We start from the raw sequence: 16,827 nt of genomic DNA on the forward strand, positions 1-16,827 counted from the left end.
CTTTAGCAGGCCGAACTTAACTATACCAAAAAATACCATGTCAAAGCATTTTCTCTCAAAATAAAAGAAAAACTAAGATGAACAAAAAAAGAAAAGAAAACGGTGTCCCACTCCGAGCCCGAGCTCCTCCAGACGGATAAGCCCCCACGTGTTCTCCTCTACGCCATAACCACACCGCACAAGACTCATATTAACCCTGTCTCTGCCCGTAGACCCCACACCCTTCTTCCCCGGCCATAACAACAAAACCCCTGAAAAATCACCTCCCCCAAATCCACACGTTCCCCTCCTCACCACCGTGGGGAAAAGATCCCTCCGCTCCCCAATGGCTCTCCTCCCCCAAATCCTCCCCCCCCCCCGCCCCCCTCCCCCCCCCTCCCCCCCCCCCCACCCTTTCTCCCCCGCCCACGCATTCCGCACAGCGCCTCGCCTCCACGCCTCTGGCCACCGCCGCCGAGGCCGCCTCGCCGCGTCAGGGCCCGGGTCGTCGCCGTCGCCGTCGCCCGACCAGTACCCGTCCGAGCCCGACGATGGCCTTGTGGAGCTCCCTCTGTTCCCTCTCCCGCTCGTGCTCTTCCCGGACGCGACCCACGCGCTGCATATCTTCGAGTTCCGCTACCGTATCATGATGCACACCGTGCTCGACACCGACCTCCGCTTCGGCGTCGTCTTCGCCGGCTCCGACGGAGCCTCCGACGTCGGCTGCGTCGGGGAGGTCGTCAAGCACGAGCGCCTCGCTGACGACCGCTTCTTCCTCATCTGCAAGGGCCAGGAGCGGTTCCGCGTCGCCCGCATAGTCCGCAACAAGCCTTACCTCGTCGCCGCCGTGCAGTGGCTCGAGGACCGCCCGCCCGCGGAGACGCCCTCCCCTGGGGAGGACGCTGAGGCGCTCGCCGTCGAGGTCGAGGCGCTCATGCGCGACGTCATACGCATCGCCAACCGCCTCAACGGCAAGCCCGAGAAGGAGGTCGGGGACCTGCGCCGGGGCCTCTTCCCCACCCCATTCTCCTTCTACGTGGGCAACACCTTCGAGGGCGCGCCCAGGGAGCAGCAGGCGCTGCTCGAGCTTGAGGACACCGCCGCGCGGCTGCGACGGGAGCGGGACACGCTCCGCAACACTCTCAACTACCTTACCGCCGCGTCTGCCGTCAAGGACGTCTTCCCCTCGTCGCCGTCGTCGGGGTGAAGCCTTTCGCCTCTGTCCCATCTCGCTCGCCGATAAGGAGTTTGTGGAGGGTAGTGGACTAAAACCTTCTTATACTCTTTTTCGCCCTTTTCCTTTCCTTATAATTGCAAGGGTAGGCTTTATTTCAAAGTGATAGCATTTTAGCGTGTAAAATTGTATGTATAATTCATGCTGTATGTATTAACTCAAGAAAAATGCAGAGCTATGACGATGATCCATAAGCATTTTGCTCAATGAAAGCAATGCATTCAGTGTTAAATAGGACGTATTTACTCATTGGTCAGCTCTTGAGTCTAGACTGCCATTTCTCAATTTGAATTATGTTGTTTGACATGATTGGCTTACCATATAATTTTAGTTTCAGTTATGCAATGAAATCATTCCAGTAAAAAAGGTATGTGTTGTAGTAGGATACTTTAGCAGGTTTATTCATCATCAGTTGTGCATGTGTAACCGTATACTCCTTCATCTAATGTCAAAAATCGTCTTACATTATGGGACGGAAGGAGTACATTACAATGTGATGGAATCATGGAAACGGAGGCATGTCACAAATTGGGAAATGGTTTTTGACATCCAGCTGTTTAATAAGTATAACTTTCTCTCTGTTTTCTTTTTTGAATTGTATGATCCCGTAACAGGTGACTTGTTTTGTCCCACGTTTAATATTTCTTTTAATATGGTCCAGTAAAAGGTGATTCAAATTTTTATGCCATGATGAAGGTAGCATAGCAACACTCTTTGCATCCAGGAGAAAATGCAGCACTCTTTCCTGCCATCAAGTAAAAGTGTATCTACTGGCTGCTTGCAGGTGTTGAATCTCTGTACAGATGTTATCTGCATTTTCATTTTGAAAGATCTTTCCATTGGACTAGCCACAGGGAGGAAAGCGTTTAAAGATTGCATCACCTGTTCTGGTTCGGTTTGGTCTAGAGTAGCACCCTGATCCTATGGTGGTGGTTGTTCATAAATCATGATTGTCAGTCTGTTTTTTTTTTAGGATCGATTGTCAGTCTGTTGAACAGTCGAAACATACATAATTCTGCAGGATTTGCTTAATGTTATGTCCTGTCTACCAGTAATTTTCTGTGAGTTCTAGTAATATGAACATCGCATTTGTGAACTGCAATCCTATCAATACGATTGTGTATGTGTGAATCCTAGTAATACTGTTTCATCATAAGCATTTCATGAATAGCACATGTGTGAGATCTTCGGCTTAAGGTTGCCAAATTTCAAAGAAACTCTTTGCAACTCTGAACCAACTCAGCGTACGCTAGACAGCTGCTAAACATACATTAACTGGCAAATTCGCTTCTGTGCTTCCATGGACATGGGTCAGTTGTGTGCGGCGGTCATTTGCATCGTGAACAATCAAAGATCCGATGCGCTGACAAGTGCTACTGAAACCATATCCCTCGCTCGTTGAATAGCCTGAGCAAATAAAGAAGCTCGTCGTTTGACATCTTGGACGGCCTCTTCCCAGCGAGTTCGGTGGACTCTAAAGCACCGGCAATCCTTTCCTTGAAAGCCTCGACCTCTTCCATGCTGAAACCAGCTGCTGTCGCCGTCTTCGTCGCTGCAGGCTTCGTCATTACCGTCGCCGTCAAGAACACCGAGGATGATGCCAGGGGCATCGCTTGTGCATCTCTCGCTTCTCTGAGACCGCTTGAGAAGATCCAGGATCTTCCTTTTCTGCTTGAAGATGGCACCGAGGGTCTTGTTCTTCTGCCCGAAGCACTCCCGCGTGAAGCCCAGCCACTCGGCGAGGTCGACCTCAGGCGGAGCCGCCCTCGGCCGGATCTCGACGAGGGAGGAGTCTACCCTGGGCATGGGAACGAAGTCCCTTTTGCTCACGTCCATGAGCAGCTTCACGTCAGCTACCATGCCAACGTTGGCCGCCAGGCGGTTATACTCCGAGTCGCCTGGTATGGCCACGAGCCGCCGCGCGAACTCCTTCTGCAGCAGGAGCGTTGCTGTCCGGAAGTGGTACGTCCCGAACAGCAGCTTCGCGATGAGCGGCGAGGAGATTCCGTAGGGGATGTTAGCCATGATGAAGACATGTACCTAGGATAGGGACACGGACCTGACCAAAGAGTCTACCCTAGGACATTCCTAAGAGAAGTCACCTTTCAATCGACTTAAAGGTATCTCACTCGACGGGCTCAAGACACTCGACCATAAAGCTAACCACTCGACCGCCAGGAGACCCACAGTTACTCCGCAGGCAAACGGTCAGCTGTTAAGTAGTCTTTATGGTCATTATAGCATTTTATTAGGGCGTTACCAGTAACGCCCAACCTTAAATGTACCTTAAACCCTGCATTACTGAGGGCAGGAGGGGGCCGGCGAACTCTATATAAACCACCCCCCTCCTCAGTATGAAGGGTTCGCACCCCAGTTATTCACACGCCAGTAATCCAATCGACCGCCTCCGGACACCGAGACGTAGGGTTGTTACTTCCTCCGCGAAGGGTCTGAACTCGTACATCTTGATGTGTTTACAACTTCCCAATAGCTGAGATCTAACCTCTCCATACTTACCCCCTACATCACTGTCAGAGTTAGAACCACGACAGTTGGCGCCCACCTTGGGGCAGGAATCTTAGCGCCTGATTGGGGAAGTTGCGGTTTCTCCGATCCCTCTGATCATGGTTTCGTGCGGAGTTTTGGTGGAGGGCCGCGAGATCCGTCTCGGCGTGCTCACATTCATCGCCGATGACTCCGCCTGGCTTCAAGAGGCGTCACTCGACGTCGACGCGCTCCCCGTCCGCGGTGCGACGCATTTCCGCGCATTCATTCGTGGCGTCCTCCTGCGGCAGCCGTCGACCTAGTATCGGTCGGCCCCCGTATCGTCTCCCCACTCTGTCTCCCACCGGCGCAAGCGCTCCGGTCGGTCGAGACTTCAGAGGTGGGTGAGGCATGACGTGGCTCGCCAGTCGGCCACCCCGCAAGTCGCGGCAATCGAGCCCGACGAATCCCTCTGCGGCCTGTTCGACTTGTCGATTGGCTTCGCGGAGACCGCATCCGAGTGCGACAGCAACGACCCAGCGGCTGAGATCCTGGCGGTCGATGGAACGCACAGTCCTCCCGGTTTCCCTCGCGCCGATGGAGGCGCGGGCGGGGGCGGCCCGTCGAATCCCCACGATGAGTATCTCCCCGAACCTCTCACGTCATCACAGCGAGAGGAGCTTCGCCGCTGGAACACGGACGCCCTCCGCACCCCTATCGTCGGAGAGTCCCCCGAGGCCCGGGCCTTGGAGGACGCGCGTTTGGCTAATTTGGCCGAGCGCACTCGACTGGAGAATCTCCAGCGAGCGCTCGACGAGCGAGCGCGTCAGCGGGCTCCCGAGTCTAGTCGACGCCAGCTCTTCCCGCCGACGCAGGTATATCGAACCCCAGTTCAGAATTTGGCCGCTGCGGCCCGTATAGCAGAATCAATTCAGCCCTCCCAGTCGGAGGCTGGCAGGGGCTTGTTACAGATCAGAGCGTTGCTCCGGGCGGCGGGAAACCAGAATTCCGCTGTTTCTCAGTCGCGGAACAGGATCCACAGTCGATCCGTTGCAACCGATACAGTCCAGTCGGCTCACAGCCCGCGGTCACCCCCCGAGGCGTGAGGGACATGGCGACCGGCATGATCAGTACGGAAGGAACGAGCAGTATGATCACCGATCCGATCGTGATGATCGACGTCGAGTGCCAACCCCTCCCCCGAGGAGTGGGTCATATGCGCCTCAACATCGAGATGACAGGCGCCCTCGTAGCGTTGGGCAGAGGGTTCCCGTCGACCCCAGAGACCCAGGCTTTGACGCAAGATCTGTCCTCGTTCAAGGCTTGGTTGACAGGAACAGGGCTCATCGGGAAGGCCAGAACAGAGATGCGCCCGCCAGCAGCAGAGTACATGCTTCAGGGCCAGAATGTTTCAGTCGAGCCATCAGAGCCGCAGTGATTCCTCCCAATTTCAGGCTGGCGACTGGAATCAGCAAGTTCACTGATGAATCTAAGCCTGACACTTGGCTCGAAGATTACCGAGTGGCTGTACAGATTGGCGGTGGCAATGATGAGGTGGCCATGAAGCATTTACCTCTCATGTTAGAGGGCTCAGCCAGAGCGTGGCTAAATCAGTTGGCACCCAGCATCATTTACACTTGGGAGGATCTCTCCCGAGTGTTTATCACAACCTTTGAAGGAACATGCAAGCGACCTACAGGCCTTACAGAGTTGCGGTCTTGTGTGCAGAAGCCGAATGAAACCCTGAGGGAATACATCCAGAGGTGGATCACACTGCATCACTCGGTTGAGAATGTGCCAGACCATCAAGCAGTCTGTGCCTTCAAGGAAGGCGTTAAATACAGAGAGTTGAATCTGAAGTTCGGTCGAACTGGAGAGATGTCTCTGAATCGGATGATGGAGATTGCCACCAAGTACGCTAATGGTGAAGACGAGGACCGACTTCGGAGTGGCAAGCACAAGGCAGTCGCCCAAGAAACCGGAGGAAATTCCAGTCGGAAACAGAAGCGGAAGGCCGAGCCAGCCGCTCCTGGGGAGGCCCTGGCCGTATCCCAGGGAAACTTCAAGGGAAAACCCAAGGGCACCTGGAAGTCCAAGAAAGTCAAGGATCAGGATGGAAGCGATGTTTTGGACCTGCCGTGTCACATCCACATCAAGAAAGATGAAGAGGGTAATTTTATTTACCCAAAGCATACCACTCAACAGTGCCGGCTCCTAATCTAGCAGTTTCAAGGCAAACAGTCCAAGGATAAGGAAAAAGAGTCAGACAGAGTCGAGGACAAGGAAGATAGCGACGACGGATACCCCCAAATCAATTCCACCCTGATGATTTTTGCTGATGTCGAAAGCAAAAGTCGACTGAAAGTCATCAACCGTGAGGTGAATATGGTTGCTCCGGCAACACCCAGTTATCTGAAGTGGTCTCAGACTGCCATCACGTTCGACCAGTCTGATCACCCTACACACATTGCCACCCCTGGGAGGCAAGCGTTGGTGGTCAATCCAATTGTCGAAGGCACTCAACTGACCAAAGTCTTGATGGATGGTGGCAGTGGCCTGAACATACTGTACGCCGAAACTTTGAAAGGAATGGGCATTCCGATGTCCAGACTGAGTACCAGTAACATGAGCTTCCACGGAGTCATTCCTGGCAAGAAAGCCGAATCACTCGGCCAGATTGCTCTTGATGTGGTTTTCGGTGATTCAAAGAATTACCGCAAGGAAAAGTTGACATTCGAGGTTGTGGACTTCCAAAGTGCTTATCATGCCATTTTGGGCAGGCCAGCTTACGCACGCTTCATGGCTCGACCATGTTACGTGTACCTCAAACTGAAGATGCCTGGCCCTAAAGGGGTAATCACTTACAGGCAATCGGAAGAAGGCAGAAGAGTACTTTCAGAAAGGCTCAAAGATTGCAGATGCTCAGATGGCAGTGGGAGTACCAAAAGACTGCCGATCCGAGTGAATTGCTACGGGCCAAGAAGCCTGCTTCAGAGTCAGTTTTTCAGTCGTCCGGAGAAACAAAGACAGCTCACATTCACCCGACCAACCCCGACGCTGCTCCGACTCACATCTCGACGACGCTCGACTCCAAATAGGAAGAAGCGCTCATCTAGTTCCTCCGTGAGAATTGGGACGTCTTTGCATGGAAGCCTTCTGACATGCCTGGAGTTCCCAGGGGGCTGGCTGAGCACCGTCTACGAGTCGACCCAAAGTTCAAGCCTGTGAAAGAACATCTTCGACGGTCCGCCGTCCAGAAGAGGAAAGCCATTGGCGAGGAGGTGGCTCGGCTCTTAGCAGCGGAGTTCATCCGAGAGATTTACCACTCCGAGTGGCTCACCAATGTCGTCATGGTCCCAAGAAGGACAAGTCACTTCGCATGTGCATTGATTTCAAACATATCAATCGGGCCTGCCCGAAAGATCATTTCCCTCTCCCCCGCATCGACCAGATAGTGGACTCGACCGCGGGATGTGAGCGTTTGTCTTTTCTAGATGCCTATTCCGGGTACCATCAGATCCGTCTGTATGAGCCCGACGAGATCAAAACAGCTTTCATCACTCCATTCGGATGCTTCTGTTACGTCACCATGCCGTTCGGCCTCAAAAACGCCGGAGCCACGTTCATGAGAATGATTCAGAAGTGTCTACTCACTCAAATCAGTCGGAATGTGGAGGCATACATGGATGATATTATGGTCAAGTCACGGAAAGGTTCCGACCTGCGGGCTGACCTTGCTGAAACCTTTGCCAACCTCAGGAGGTATGATATTAAGCTCAATCCGTCAAAGTGCACGTTCGGAGTTCCAGGTGGAAAGTTACTCGGTTTTCTCGTTTCCGAACGGGGGATCGATGCCAATCCTGAAAAAGTTGGCACCATACTCCGGATGAAGCGTCCTGTACGCGTGCACGATGTCCAAAAGCTTACAGGCTGCCTGGCCACTCTAAGTCGATTCATTTCTCGTCTCGGTGAAAAGGCGTTGCCCCTTTACCGGCTGATGAAGAAGTCTGACAAGTTCGAATGGACTCCAGAAGCTGACGCAGCATTTGCAGAGCTCAAAGCTCTGCTCTCCACCCAGCCGGTGCTTGCTGTCCCAATCAGCAAAGAGCCTCTGCTGCTTTACATTGCAGCCACAGGACAAGTTGTCAGCACAGTACTTACGGTCGAGCGGGAAGAAGAAGGAAAGGCCTTCAGAGTTCAGCGCCCAGTCTATTATCTGTCCGAAGTTTTGACCCCTTCAAAACAAAGATACCCTCACTACCAGAAGCTTGTATATGGGATTTACATGACCACGAAGAAGGTTGCACATTACTTCTCTGACCACTCCATTACAGTCGTCAGCAACGCCCCACTGTCAAAGATTCTGCATAACAGAGATGCAACTGGTCGAGTGGCCAAGTGGGCGATTGAACTCCTTCCCTTAGATATCAAGTTTGAAGCAAAGAAGGCTATCAAGTCCCAAGCAATCGCAGATTTCATCGCCGAGTGGATTGAACAGCAACTTCCGACTCAATTTCACTCGGAGCACTGGACCATGTTCTTCGATGGATCTAAGATGCTCAATGGTTCCGGTGCTGGGGTAGTTCTAGTCTCCCCCCGAGGAGATAAGCTCAGATATGTTCTCCAGATTCACTTCGATTCCTCCAATAATGAAGCAGAGTATGAAGCACTTTTGTATGGGTTGCGCATGGCCATTTCACTCGGCGTCCGTTGCCTCATGGTCTATGGCGACTCAGATTTGGTGGTTAATCAGGTGATGAAGGAGTGGGACGTCAGAAGTCCAGCTATGACTGGTTATTGCAATGCAGTGAGAAAGTTAGAAAAAAATTCGAGGGGTTAGAGCTTCATCACATCCCCCGACTGAAAAATCAAGCAGCTGATGATCTGGCAAAGATAGGCTCCAAGAGAGAAGCCATTCCCAGCAATGTGTTTTTGGAGCACATCCGCTCGCCGTCAGTCCAGGAGGATCCTTTCATAGAAGAAGCCCCACAACCGAAAAGTGCCACAGATCCGACTGAAGTCGAAGTTCCTGCTGTGGTCGACCTAATCATGGAAGTCTTGGCAATCACTCCCGACTGGACGATACCGTACATCGCGTATATCCTAAGGAAAGAGCTTCCAGAAGACGAGGAAGAGGCTCGACAGATCGTCCGCCGATCCAAGGCCTTCACAGTCATAAAGGGGCAGTTGTATAGAGAAAGCGCGACTGGAATCGGTCAGAAGTGCATAACACCAGAAGAAGGTCGGATAATCCTTGATGATATCCACTTGGGGACCTGTGGCCACCATGCGTCCTCTCGGACCATTGTGGCTAAAGCATACCGAGCGGGATTTTACTGGCCTAGAGCAAATGAGATGGCAAAAGAGATAGTCGACAAGTGTGGAGGCTGCCAGTTCTACTCCAACATGTCACACAAGCCTGCATCAGCCCTGAAGACCATTCCACTCGTCTGGCCCTTTGCTGTCTGGGGACTGGACATTGTTGGTCCACTGAGAACAGGCAGGAGCGGATTCACGCATGTGCTTGTGGCAGTCGACAAGTTCACCAAATAGATTGAAGCCAAGCCTATCAAAAATCTTGATGCTAGCACTGCTATCGGTTTCATCAGAGAGTTGATATTCAGGTATGGGGTCCCGCATAGCATCATCACTGATAATGGATCAAACTTCGATTCAAACAAGTTCAGAGCTTTTTGCGCCTCTCAAGGCACACGAGTCGACTACGCGTCGGTCGCGCATCCTCAGTCGAATGGACAAGCTGAAAGAGCAAATGGTCTGATTCTCAAAGGACTGAAGCCTCGGCTGATGCGTGATCTCAAGCACGCGGCAGGTGCTTGGGTCGACGAGTTTCCGTCAGTTCTGTGGGGATTGAGGACCACCCCTAACCGGTCGACTAGAAGAACTCCATTCTTTCTGGTTTATGGAGCCGAAGCGGTTCTGCCAAGTGATCTTCTTCACAACGCGCCTCGAGTCGAGCTTTACACCGAAGATGAAGCAAAACAGGCCCGGCAAGACGCAGTCGACCTCCTAGAAGAAGAGAGGGAGATGGCCATGATCAGATCGACCATTTATCAGCAAGACTTGCGTCAATTCCACGCCCGAAATGTGAAGAGTCGAGCCTTCCAAGGAGGAGATTTGGTCCTCCGAGTGGATCAACAGAAACCACACAAGCTTGCTCCTACTTGGGAAGGCCCCCTTCATCATCACCAGAGTCCTCCACAATGGAGCGTATCACCTCTACAATGTTGATCGCCAGATCGACGAGCCACGAGCTTGGAATACGGAACTACTCCGCCCCTTTTACAGTTGAGCTCTCCCTTGGACGAGATGTAATAAGAAAAATTCCTGCAGTTCGTTTTTATCAAAGGCAAGAGTGTTCCATTAATTGTTGTCACTTTTGTTTACATACGAAATCCCCCAGTGGGTGACTTAGCTGCGAATCCGTTTCGCCTAAGTTTGAAAAAATCCTACCGAGTGGAGAGCAAACCTCCCACTCGGGGGCTTAGCTGCAGCCCAGTGCTCGCCTAAGTATTGAAAAAAATCCTACCGAGTGGAGAGCAAACCTCCCACTCGGGGGCTTAGCTGCAGCCCAGTGCTCGCCTAAGTGTTTAAAAATCCTACCGAGTGGAGAGCGATCCTCCCACTCGGAGGCTTAGCTACAGTCCAGCACTCACCTAAGTTCTCTCACTTAGAGACTTAGCTGCGGTCCGGCACTCGCCTAAGTTTGAAAAAATCCTACCGAGTGGAGAGCGATCCTCCCACTCGGGGGCTTAGCTGCAGTCCAGCACTCGCCTAAGTTCTCTCACCTAGAGACTTAGCTGCAGTCCGGCACTCGCCTAAGTTTGAAAAAATCCTACTGAGTGGAGAGCAAACCTCCCACTCGGGGGCTTAGCTGCAGCCCAGTGCTCGCCTAAGTGTTTAAAAATCCTATCGAGTGGAGACAAACCTCCCACTCGGGGGCTTAGCTGCAGTCCAGCACTCGCCTAAGTTCTCTCACTTAGAGACTTAGCTGCTGTCCGGCACTCGCCTAAGTTTGAAAAAATCCTACCGAGTGGAGAGCGATCCTCCCACTCGGAGGCTTAGCTGCAGTCCAGCACTCACCTAAGTTCTCTCACTTAGAGACTTAGCTGCGGTCCGGCACTCGCCTAAGTTTGAAAAAATCCTACCGAGTGGAGAGCGATCCTCCCACTCGGGGGCTTAGCTGCAGTCCAGCACTCGCCTAAGTTCTCTCACCTAGAGACTTAGCTGCAGTCCGGCACTCGCCTAAGTTTGAAAAAATCCTACCGAGTGTAGAGCAAACCTCCCACTCGGAGGCTTAGCTACAGTCCAGCACTCACCTAAGTTCTCTCACTTAGAGACTTAGCTGCGGTCCAGCACTCACCTAAGTTTGAAAAAATCCTACCGAGTGGAGAGCGATCCTCCCACTCGGGGGTTTAGCTGCAGTCCAGCACTCGCCTAAGTTCTCTCACCTAGAGACTTAGCTGCAGTCCGGCACTCGCCTAAGTTTGAAAAAAATCCTACCGAGTGGAGAGCAAACCTCCCACTCGGGGGCTTAGCTGCAGCCCAGTGCTCGCCTAAGTGTTTTAAAAATCCTACCGAGTGGAGAGTAAACCTCTCACTCGGAGGCTTAGCTACAGCCCAGTGCTCGCCTAAGTACAAGACTCGACCCAATCCGCGAGTCGACTGCTACCTTCTCCCTCGGAGCTGCGTCGCAAATACAAGATTATTCCGAGTGAAGATCAAGTTCCACTCGACGAATCAAACCGTGAAGATATCCAACGAGAAATCAAGTTCAGAAAAAGCCCAAAAGGTCCCAGACCTCAAAGTACTCGAGCCCTCGGCTCGGCGGAGTTTAAACGGTTACAAATCCACTCGGCATCCCGAGGTAAATTCAAAGTTTTTCACTCCTCGGGAGGAGGACTGGAAGGGGCGACGAACTCATCCAAGTCGATCCCGTCGGCAATGCGGGTGGCAGCAGCGATGAAGGTCTCCATGAAGTCTTGAAAGCTGTGCTTCCTGGTATTGGCAACTTGGATGGCCGCCAACTTTTCTTCTCGCGCCTCCTTGCAATGGACGCGGACCAGAGACAGAGTGACATCAGCACCACATCTAGCAGAAGATTTCTTCCATTCCGCCACTCGACCTGGGACTTCGTTAAGTCGAGCCATCAGAGACTCGAGGTCGTTCTGAAGCGTCGTCCCAGGCCAGAGTGATGTGTCGATCCGCGACATCGCCACTTTCAGCCGAGCCAGATAGTCAACGACGCTGGCAGTACGAGACTCCAGACGGAGCACGTTCATTGCAGCCTCGTCCTTCACAAGAGAGTTAACAGGGTCCAAGCTTGGCTCCACTCGACTGGTCTCCTCTTCAAAATTCTGGCAAAGCTCTGCATACACGATCCAAGTATAAGTCAATTTTCATAGACTGAGTCGACAAAAAAACCAGTCGGAACTGAATGTGCACCTTCAAGCTTAAGGTACAACTTCTTGGCGAGGCTCCCCAAGTAGCTCTCCAGGTCGTCCCTCCTGCGAGCGATGCCTTCCAGCTTCTCGCTCAGGGTGAGGTTCTCCTTCTTCCAACGTGAACACTCCCTATTGGCTTCATTCAGAGCGGTCTTCAGCTTGGTATTCTCTTCTTCTAAGTGGTCGACCGAAGCCAGCTTCTGTGCGGCCAGAGCGGTCTTGTCATCAGCCTCCTTACGGGCAACAGCCAAGTCCTGATCCTTCTTCGCCAGAGCTTCGTTCAGTTTTTCTGCGAAGAAATGATGATTGAATCGGAAATAACAAAAGGGTACTCAAGCCCAAAGACTAACCAATCGACAAAGTCGTCTTACTTGCGGCGCCGTCTCTGACCTTCTGCAGCTCTGTTCTGGCCAGCTCCAGATCAAGGTTCAGTTGAATCTTCTACTTCTCCAACTCAGTATAGTGAGCTACGAGTTCGCAGGATTTCTGTAAAAGCAAAATCAGTCGACAGACGTCCAAGATAAGTTGCTTTCGAGTAACTAAGGGACAATGACGACGTTTCTAAGACCACAACCGAATCAAAAACATTCGACAGTAGTCTCGGGGACTACACCCAGTGGGTGCACTCAGCGTGCCCCCACTGGTTTGACCAAAAAAAAAGTTCCACTCGATCTGGCCCGACCAAACCGAGTGAAGAAATACAGCTACAGCAACACAATGTAAAGACTACAGTCGACTGCCAACAGTCCACCGTAGTCTCGGGGACTACACCCAGTGGGTGCACTTAGCGTGCCCCCACTTGTCCAAGGATTGGCAGACACACCCAGTGGGTGTACAGATACAAAGATCTTCGGAAAAGAGACTCTCCAAATAGCATATCATAACAGACCAAGTGTTGAGTCGACTGACCTGGACGTTGCTCTGAAGAGCCGAACTCGCGTCATAGGCTGCTTGGCTGGCCTCCCGAGCCATCTTCACTTGCTCCATCATGATCCCCGCCTGGCGTATAGCCTCCTTTGCAGCAGCCGCTTGGTCCTCAGGGACGGGGTATGTGGCAAAAAGCGAAGACGGATCCGCAGTCGACGACGAGGGCCGCGCACTCGCCAGAGGAACGGCGAAGGTCACTGAAGCCCGAGTGGTGTCACCACCATCCCGAGCCTCGGCCTCGGACGCCGGAGCGGATTGGGGGGTCTTGTCAGCCGACGCCCTCTTGTGCCTCCTCACTCTCAATGGACCGTTGTCATCGTCATCCGGGAGGTCGATAACATGAGGAGGGGCTACAAAGGAAAGGTTCAATCGACCAGGGTTGCAATAAATGATCAGTCGACTCAAAGAAGAACGTCAGTAACCGTACCAGGGTTGGAGGTAACAGCATCCTCCATCTCTTGGTCACCGTCCTTGGTGGAGACCTCAGAAGTAGCAGCGCTGCAAATCTCGAAAGTCAGTCAGTTGGCTCAATGAATCGACCAAGGATCTGTCCATGGTCGACGAAGGAAAGCAAGTTTTATTATTACCCGGAAATGGTAGGGACAGCTATCTTCATCTTGGGCAGAGCCTTGGGCGGCTTGGACAGCGTCGTGTGTGGGTGCTTGGGAACCTTCCCAATCGGCGTAGGAGAAGAGGTCCGAGGGCGTTTCGACGACTGCGCTCGACCTCCTCCTCCTCCTCTTCGCTGGAGTCGACATCGTCGTCTCCCTCTCCTTCCCCGTTGGACTCCCACTCGCCTTGGTCGTCCCCACTCTCACCTCCGCTCGCCTCCCCTTCCTCAGTTGGCTCCTGAGCCCCGTTGGGCGTCGAGTACATCTCGGTGGTCGCCTGGAAGACAATAGACAAGACGAAAGTCAATCGACCAACTCAAAGAAGACCAATGCAGAAAACAAGATTTCAGTCGGGAACATAAAGACATACCTGGTCCACCTCATACGAATTGTCGAGTGGAACCACCCTCCTGGCTCCTCGGGGGTTGTCTTTGTTCCCCGTAATGCTTGACAACCACCCCTCCAGCATCTCGTCGGTGACCTCCTCCGGGTGGACCCGAGTGGTGTCGTCAAGGCCCGCGTACAGCCACATCGGGTGGTCACGGGCCTGGAGCGGTTGGATACGCCTCCGGAGAAAGACCTCCAGCAGGTCCATGCCAGTCACACCCTCACGGACGAGCTCAACCACTCGACCCGCCAACACTTTGACCTGGGCCCTTTCCTCCGGCGACACTTTCAGAGAAGCAGGCTTTTCAGCTCGGTCGAGAGAGAATGGAGGAAGTCCAGTCGACTGCCCTGGGGTCGCCTGGTCTTGACAGTAGAACCAGGTTGCCTGCCAACCGCGGACCGACTCCGGGAAAGTGATGGAAGGAAAACAACTCTTCCCCCTCGCCTGGATCGCCAGACCCCCGCACAGCTGGATCACCTGCGTCCTCTCGTCACTCGACTTGGCCTTCTTGACCGATTGAGAGCGACAGGTAAAGATGTGCTTGAAGAGTCCCCAGTGGGGGCGGCAACCCAAGAAGGCCTCGCACATAGAAATGTAAGCGGCGAGGTAGACGATGGAGTTGGGAGTGAAGTGATGGAGCTGCGCTCCGAAGAAGTTCAGAAAACTCCGGAAAAAGGGATGGGGCGGCAGAGAAAACCCTCGGTCGATGTGGGTGGCTAGGAGCACGCACTCACCGTCACGGGGTTGAGGTTCGATCTCTCCCCCCGGAAGACGCGCGGCTTGGTGGGGGATGACTCCCCCCTCGACCATGTCGTCGAGATCCTCTTGACGGAGCACCGACGACATCCAGTCGCCCTGAATCCAACCTTTGGGCAGAGCGGTCCAAGAGGAGGATCCGCCCCGAGCCGATCTTCTTCCCTTCCCCTGCGCCGCCGCCTTCTTCGCGCGCTCCAGAGCGGAGGTCTTGCCCTTCGTCACCGTCGCCGGCGAGGTCTCGCACGAGCCTGCTGCGTTAGGGCGAGAACGGAGGTGGCGGAAGGACTTGCGAAGGGAGAGAGGAAGAAGAAAGGAGGAGAAGAGAGCGCACTGTTGGGAAACCCCGAGCCGGCGATTTATAAGGGACCGCTTCCGAGTGGCTGACTGGTAGGCCCAGCCATCCAGTCAAATCCCGCAGCAGATGCGCGCGCAGTACGTGGCGAAAAAGGCGACGCGGGGATCGAGGAGCTTCCGCTTTATCGCTTCCGATTACTGCGGCCGCTCCCGTCCCGCGCACTTCCCAAAATCCGAATCCCGCGACATCCGCGGGCCACAAAACAACTTGTCAAAACAGAAGACCCTGATCGCGCCGGCGCTCGGTATGTCACAAGCAAAGAAATTCACTCGACGAAAGGCCTAGAATGGATCAAGGCGACTGAAAAAGGTTGGCAACGTCATCCGTGACGATTGACCGAAAACGAGGCGCTCACGTAGCCCGAAGAACCAGTCGGAAAGATCTCCAACTCTTTCCCCACTCTAACCTCGATCCATTCGGGGGCTAATGATGAAGACATGTACCTAGGGTAGGGACACGGACCTGACCAAAGAGTCCTACCCTAGGACATCCCTAGGAGAAGTCACCTTTCAATCGACTTAAAAGGTATCCCACTCGACGGGCTCAAGACACTCGACCAGAAAGCTATCACTCGACCATGAAGCCAACCACTCGACCGCCAGGAGACCCACAGTCACTCCGCAGGCAAACGGTCAGCTGTTAAGTAGTCTTTATGGTCATCATAGCACTTTATTAGGGGCGTTACCAGTCACGCCCAACCTTAAATGTACCTTAAACCCTGCATTACTGAGGGCAGGAGGGGGCCGGCGAACTCTATATAAGCCACCCCCCTCCTCAGTATGAAGGGTTCGCACCCCAGTTATTCACACGCCAGTAATCCAATCGACCGCCTCCGGGCACCGAGACGTAGGGCTGTTACTTCCTCCGCGAAGGGCCTGAACTCGTACATCTTGGTGTGTTTACAACTTCCCAATAGCTGAGATCTAGCCTCTCCATACTTACCCCCCTACATCATTGTATGATCCCGTAACAGATGACTTGTTTTGTCCCACGTTTAATATTTCTTTTAATATGGTCCAGTAAAAGGTGATTCAAATTTTTATGCCATGATGAAGGTAGCATAGCAACACTCTTTGCATCCAGGAGAAAATGCAGCACTCTTTCCTGCCATCAAGTAAAAGTGTATCTACTGGCTGCTTGCAGGTGTTGAATCTCTGTACAGATGTTATCTGCATTTTCATTTTGAAAGATCTTTCCATTGGACTAGCCACAGGGAGGAAAGCGTTTAAAGATTGCATCACCTGTTCTGGTTCGGTTTGGTCTAGAGTAGCACCCTGATCCTATGGTGGTGGTTGTTCATAAATCATGATTGTCAGTCTGTTTTTTTTTTAGGATCGATTGTCAGTCTGTTGAACAGTCGAAACATACATAATTCTGCAGGATTTGCTTAATGTTATGTCCTGTCTACCAGTAATTTTCTGTGAGTTCTAGTAATATGAACATCGCATTTGTGAACTGCAATCCTATCAATACGATTGTGTATGTGTGAATCCTAGTAATACTGTTTCATCATAAGCATTTCATGAATAGCACATGTGTGAGATCTTCGGCTTAAGGTTGCCAAATTTCAAAGAAACTCTTTGCAACTCTGAACCAACTCAGCGTACGCTAGACAGCTGCTAAACATACAT

General features: G+C 52.7%; 1 protein-coding gene and 1 pseudogene across 1 annotated transcript; one reads left to right on the forward strand and one right to left on the reverse strand.

Annotated features, from left to right (window-relative positions):
- Window positions 1–235: 235 nt before the first annotated feature.
- Window positions 236–1,462, forward strand: LOC125537069 (lon protease-like). The gene has a single exon (XM_048700361.1). The coding sequence runs from the start codon at window positions 326–328 to the stop codon at window positions 1,184–1,186; it is 861 nt and encodes a 286-aa protein (XP_048556318.1). The 5' UTR covers window positions 236–325; the 3' UTR covers window positions 1,187–1,462.
- Window positions 1,463–2,046: 584 nt separating this feature from the next.
- On the reverse strand, window positions 2,047–3,238 carry LOC125537070 (annotated as a pseudogene).
- Window positions 3,239–16,827: the final 13,589 nt, after the last annotated feature.

Source organism: Triticum urartu, chromosome 2 (genome assembly GCF_003073215.2).
Source record: "Triticum urartu cultivar G1812 chromosome 2, Tu2.1, whole genome shotgun sequence".
In the NCBI taxonomy this organism is placed as follows: Eukaryota; Viridiplantae; Streptophyta; class Magnoliopsida; order Poales; family Poaceae; genus Triticum; species Triticum urartu.

Excerpts from the sequence above, each read along its gene's own strand:
- LOC125537069 (XM_048700361.1), top strand. The coding sequence starts at position 326 with ATGGCTCTCCTCCCCCAAATCCTCCCCCCCCCCCGCCCCCCTCCCCCC.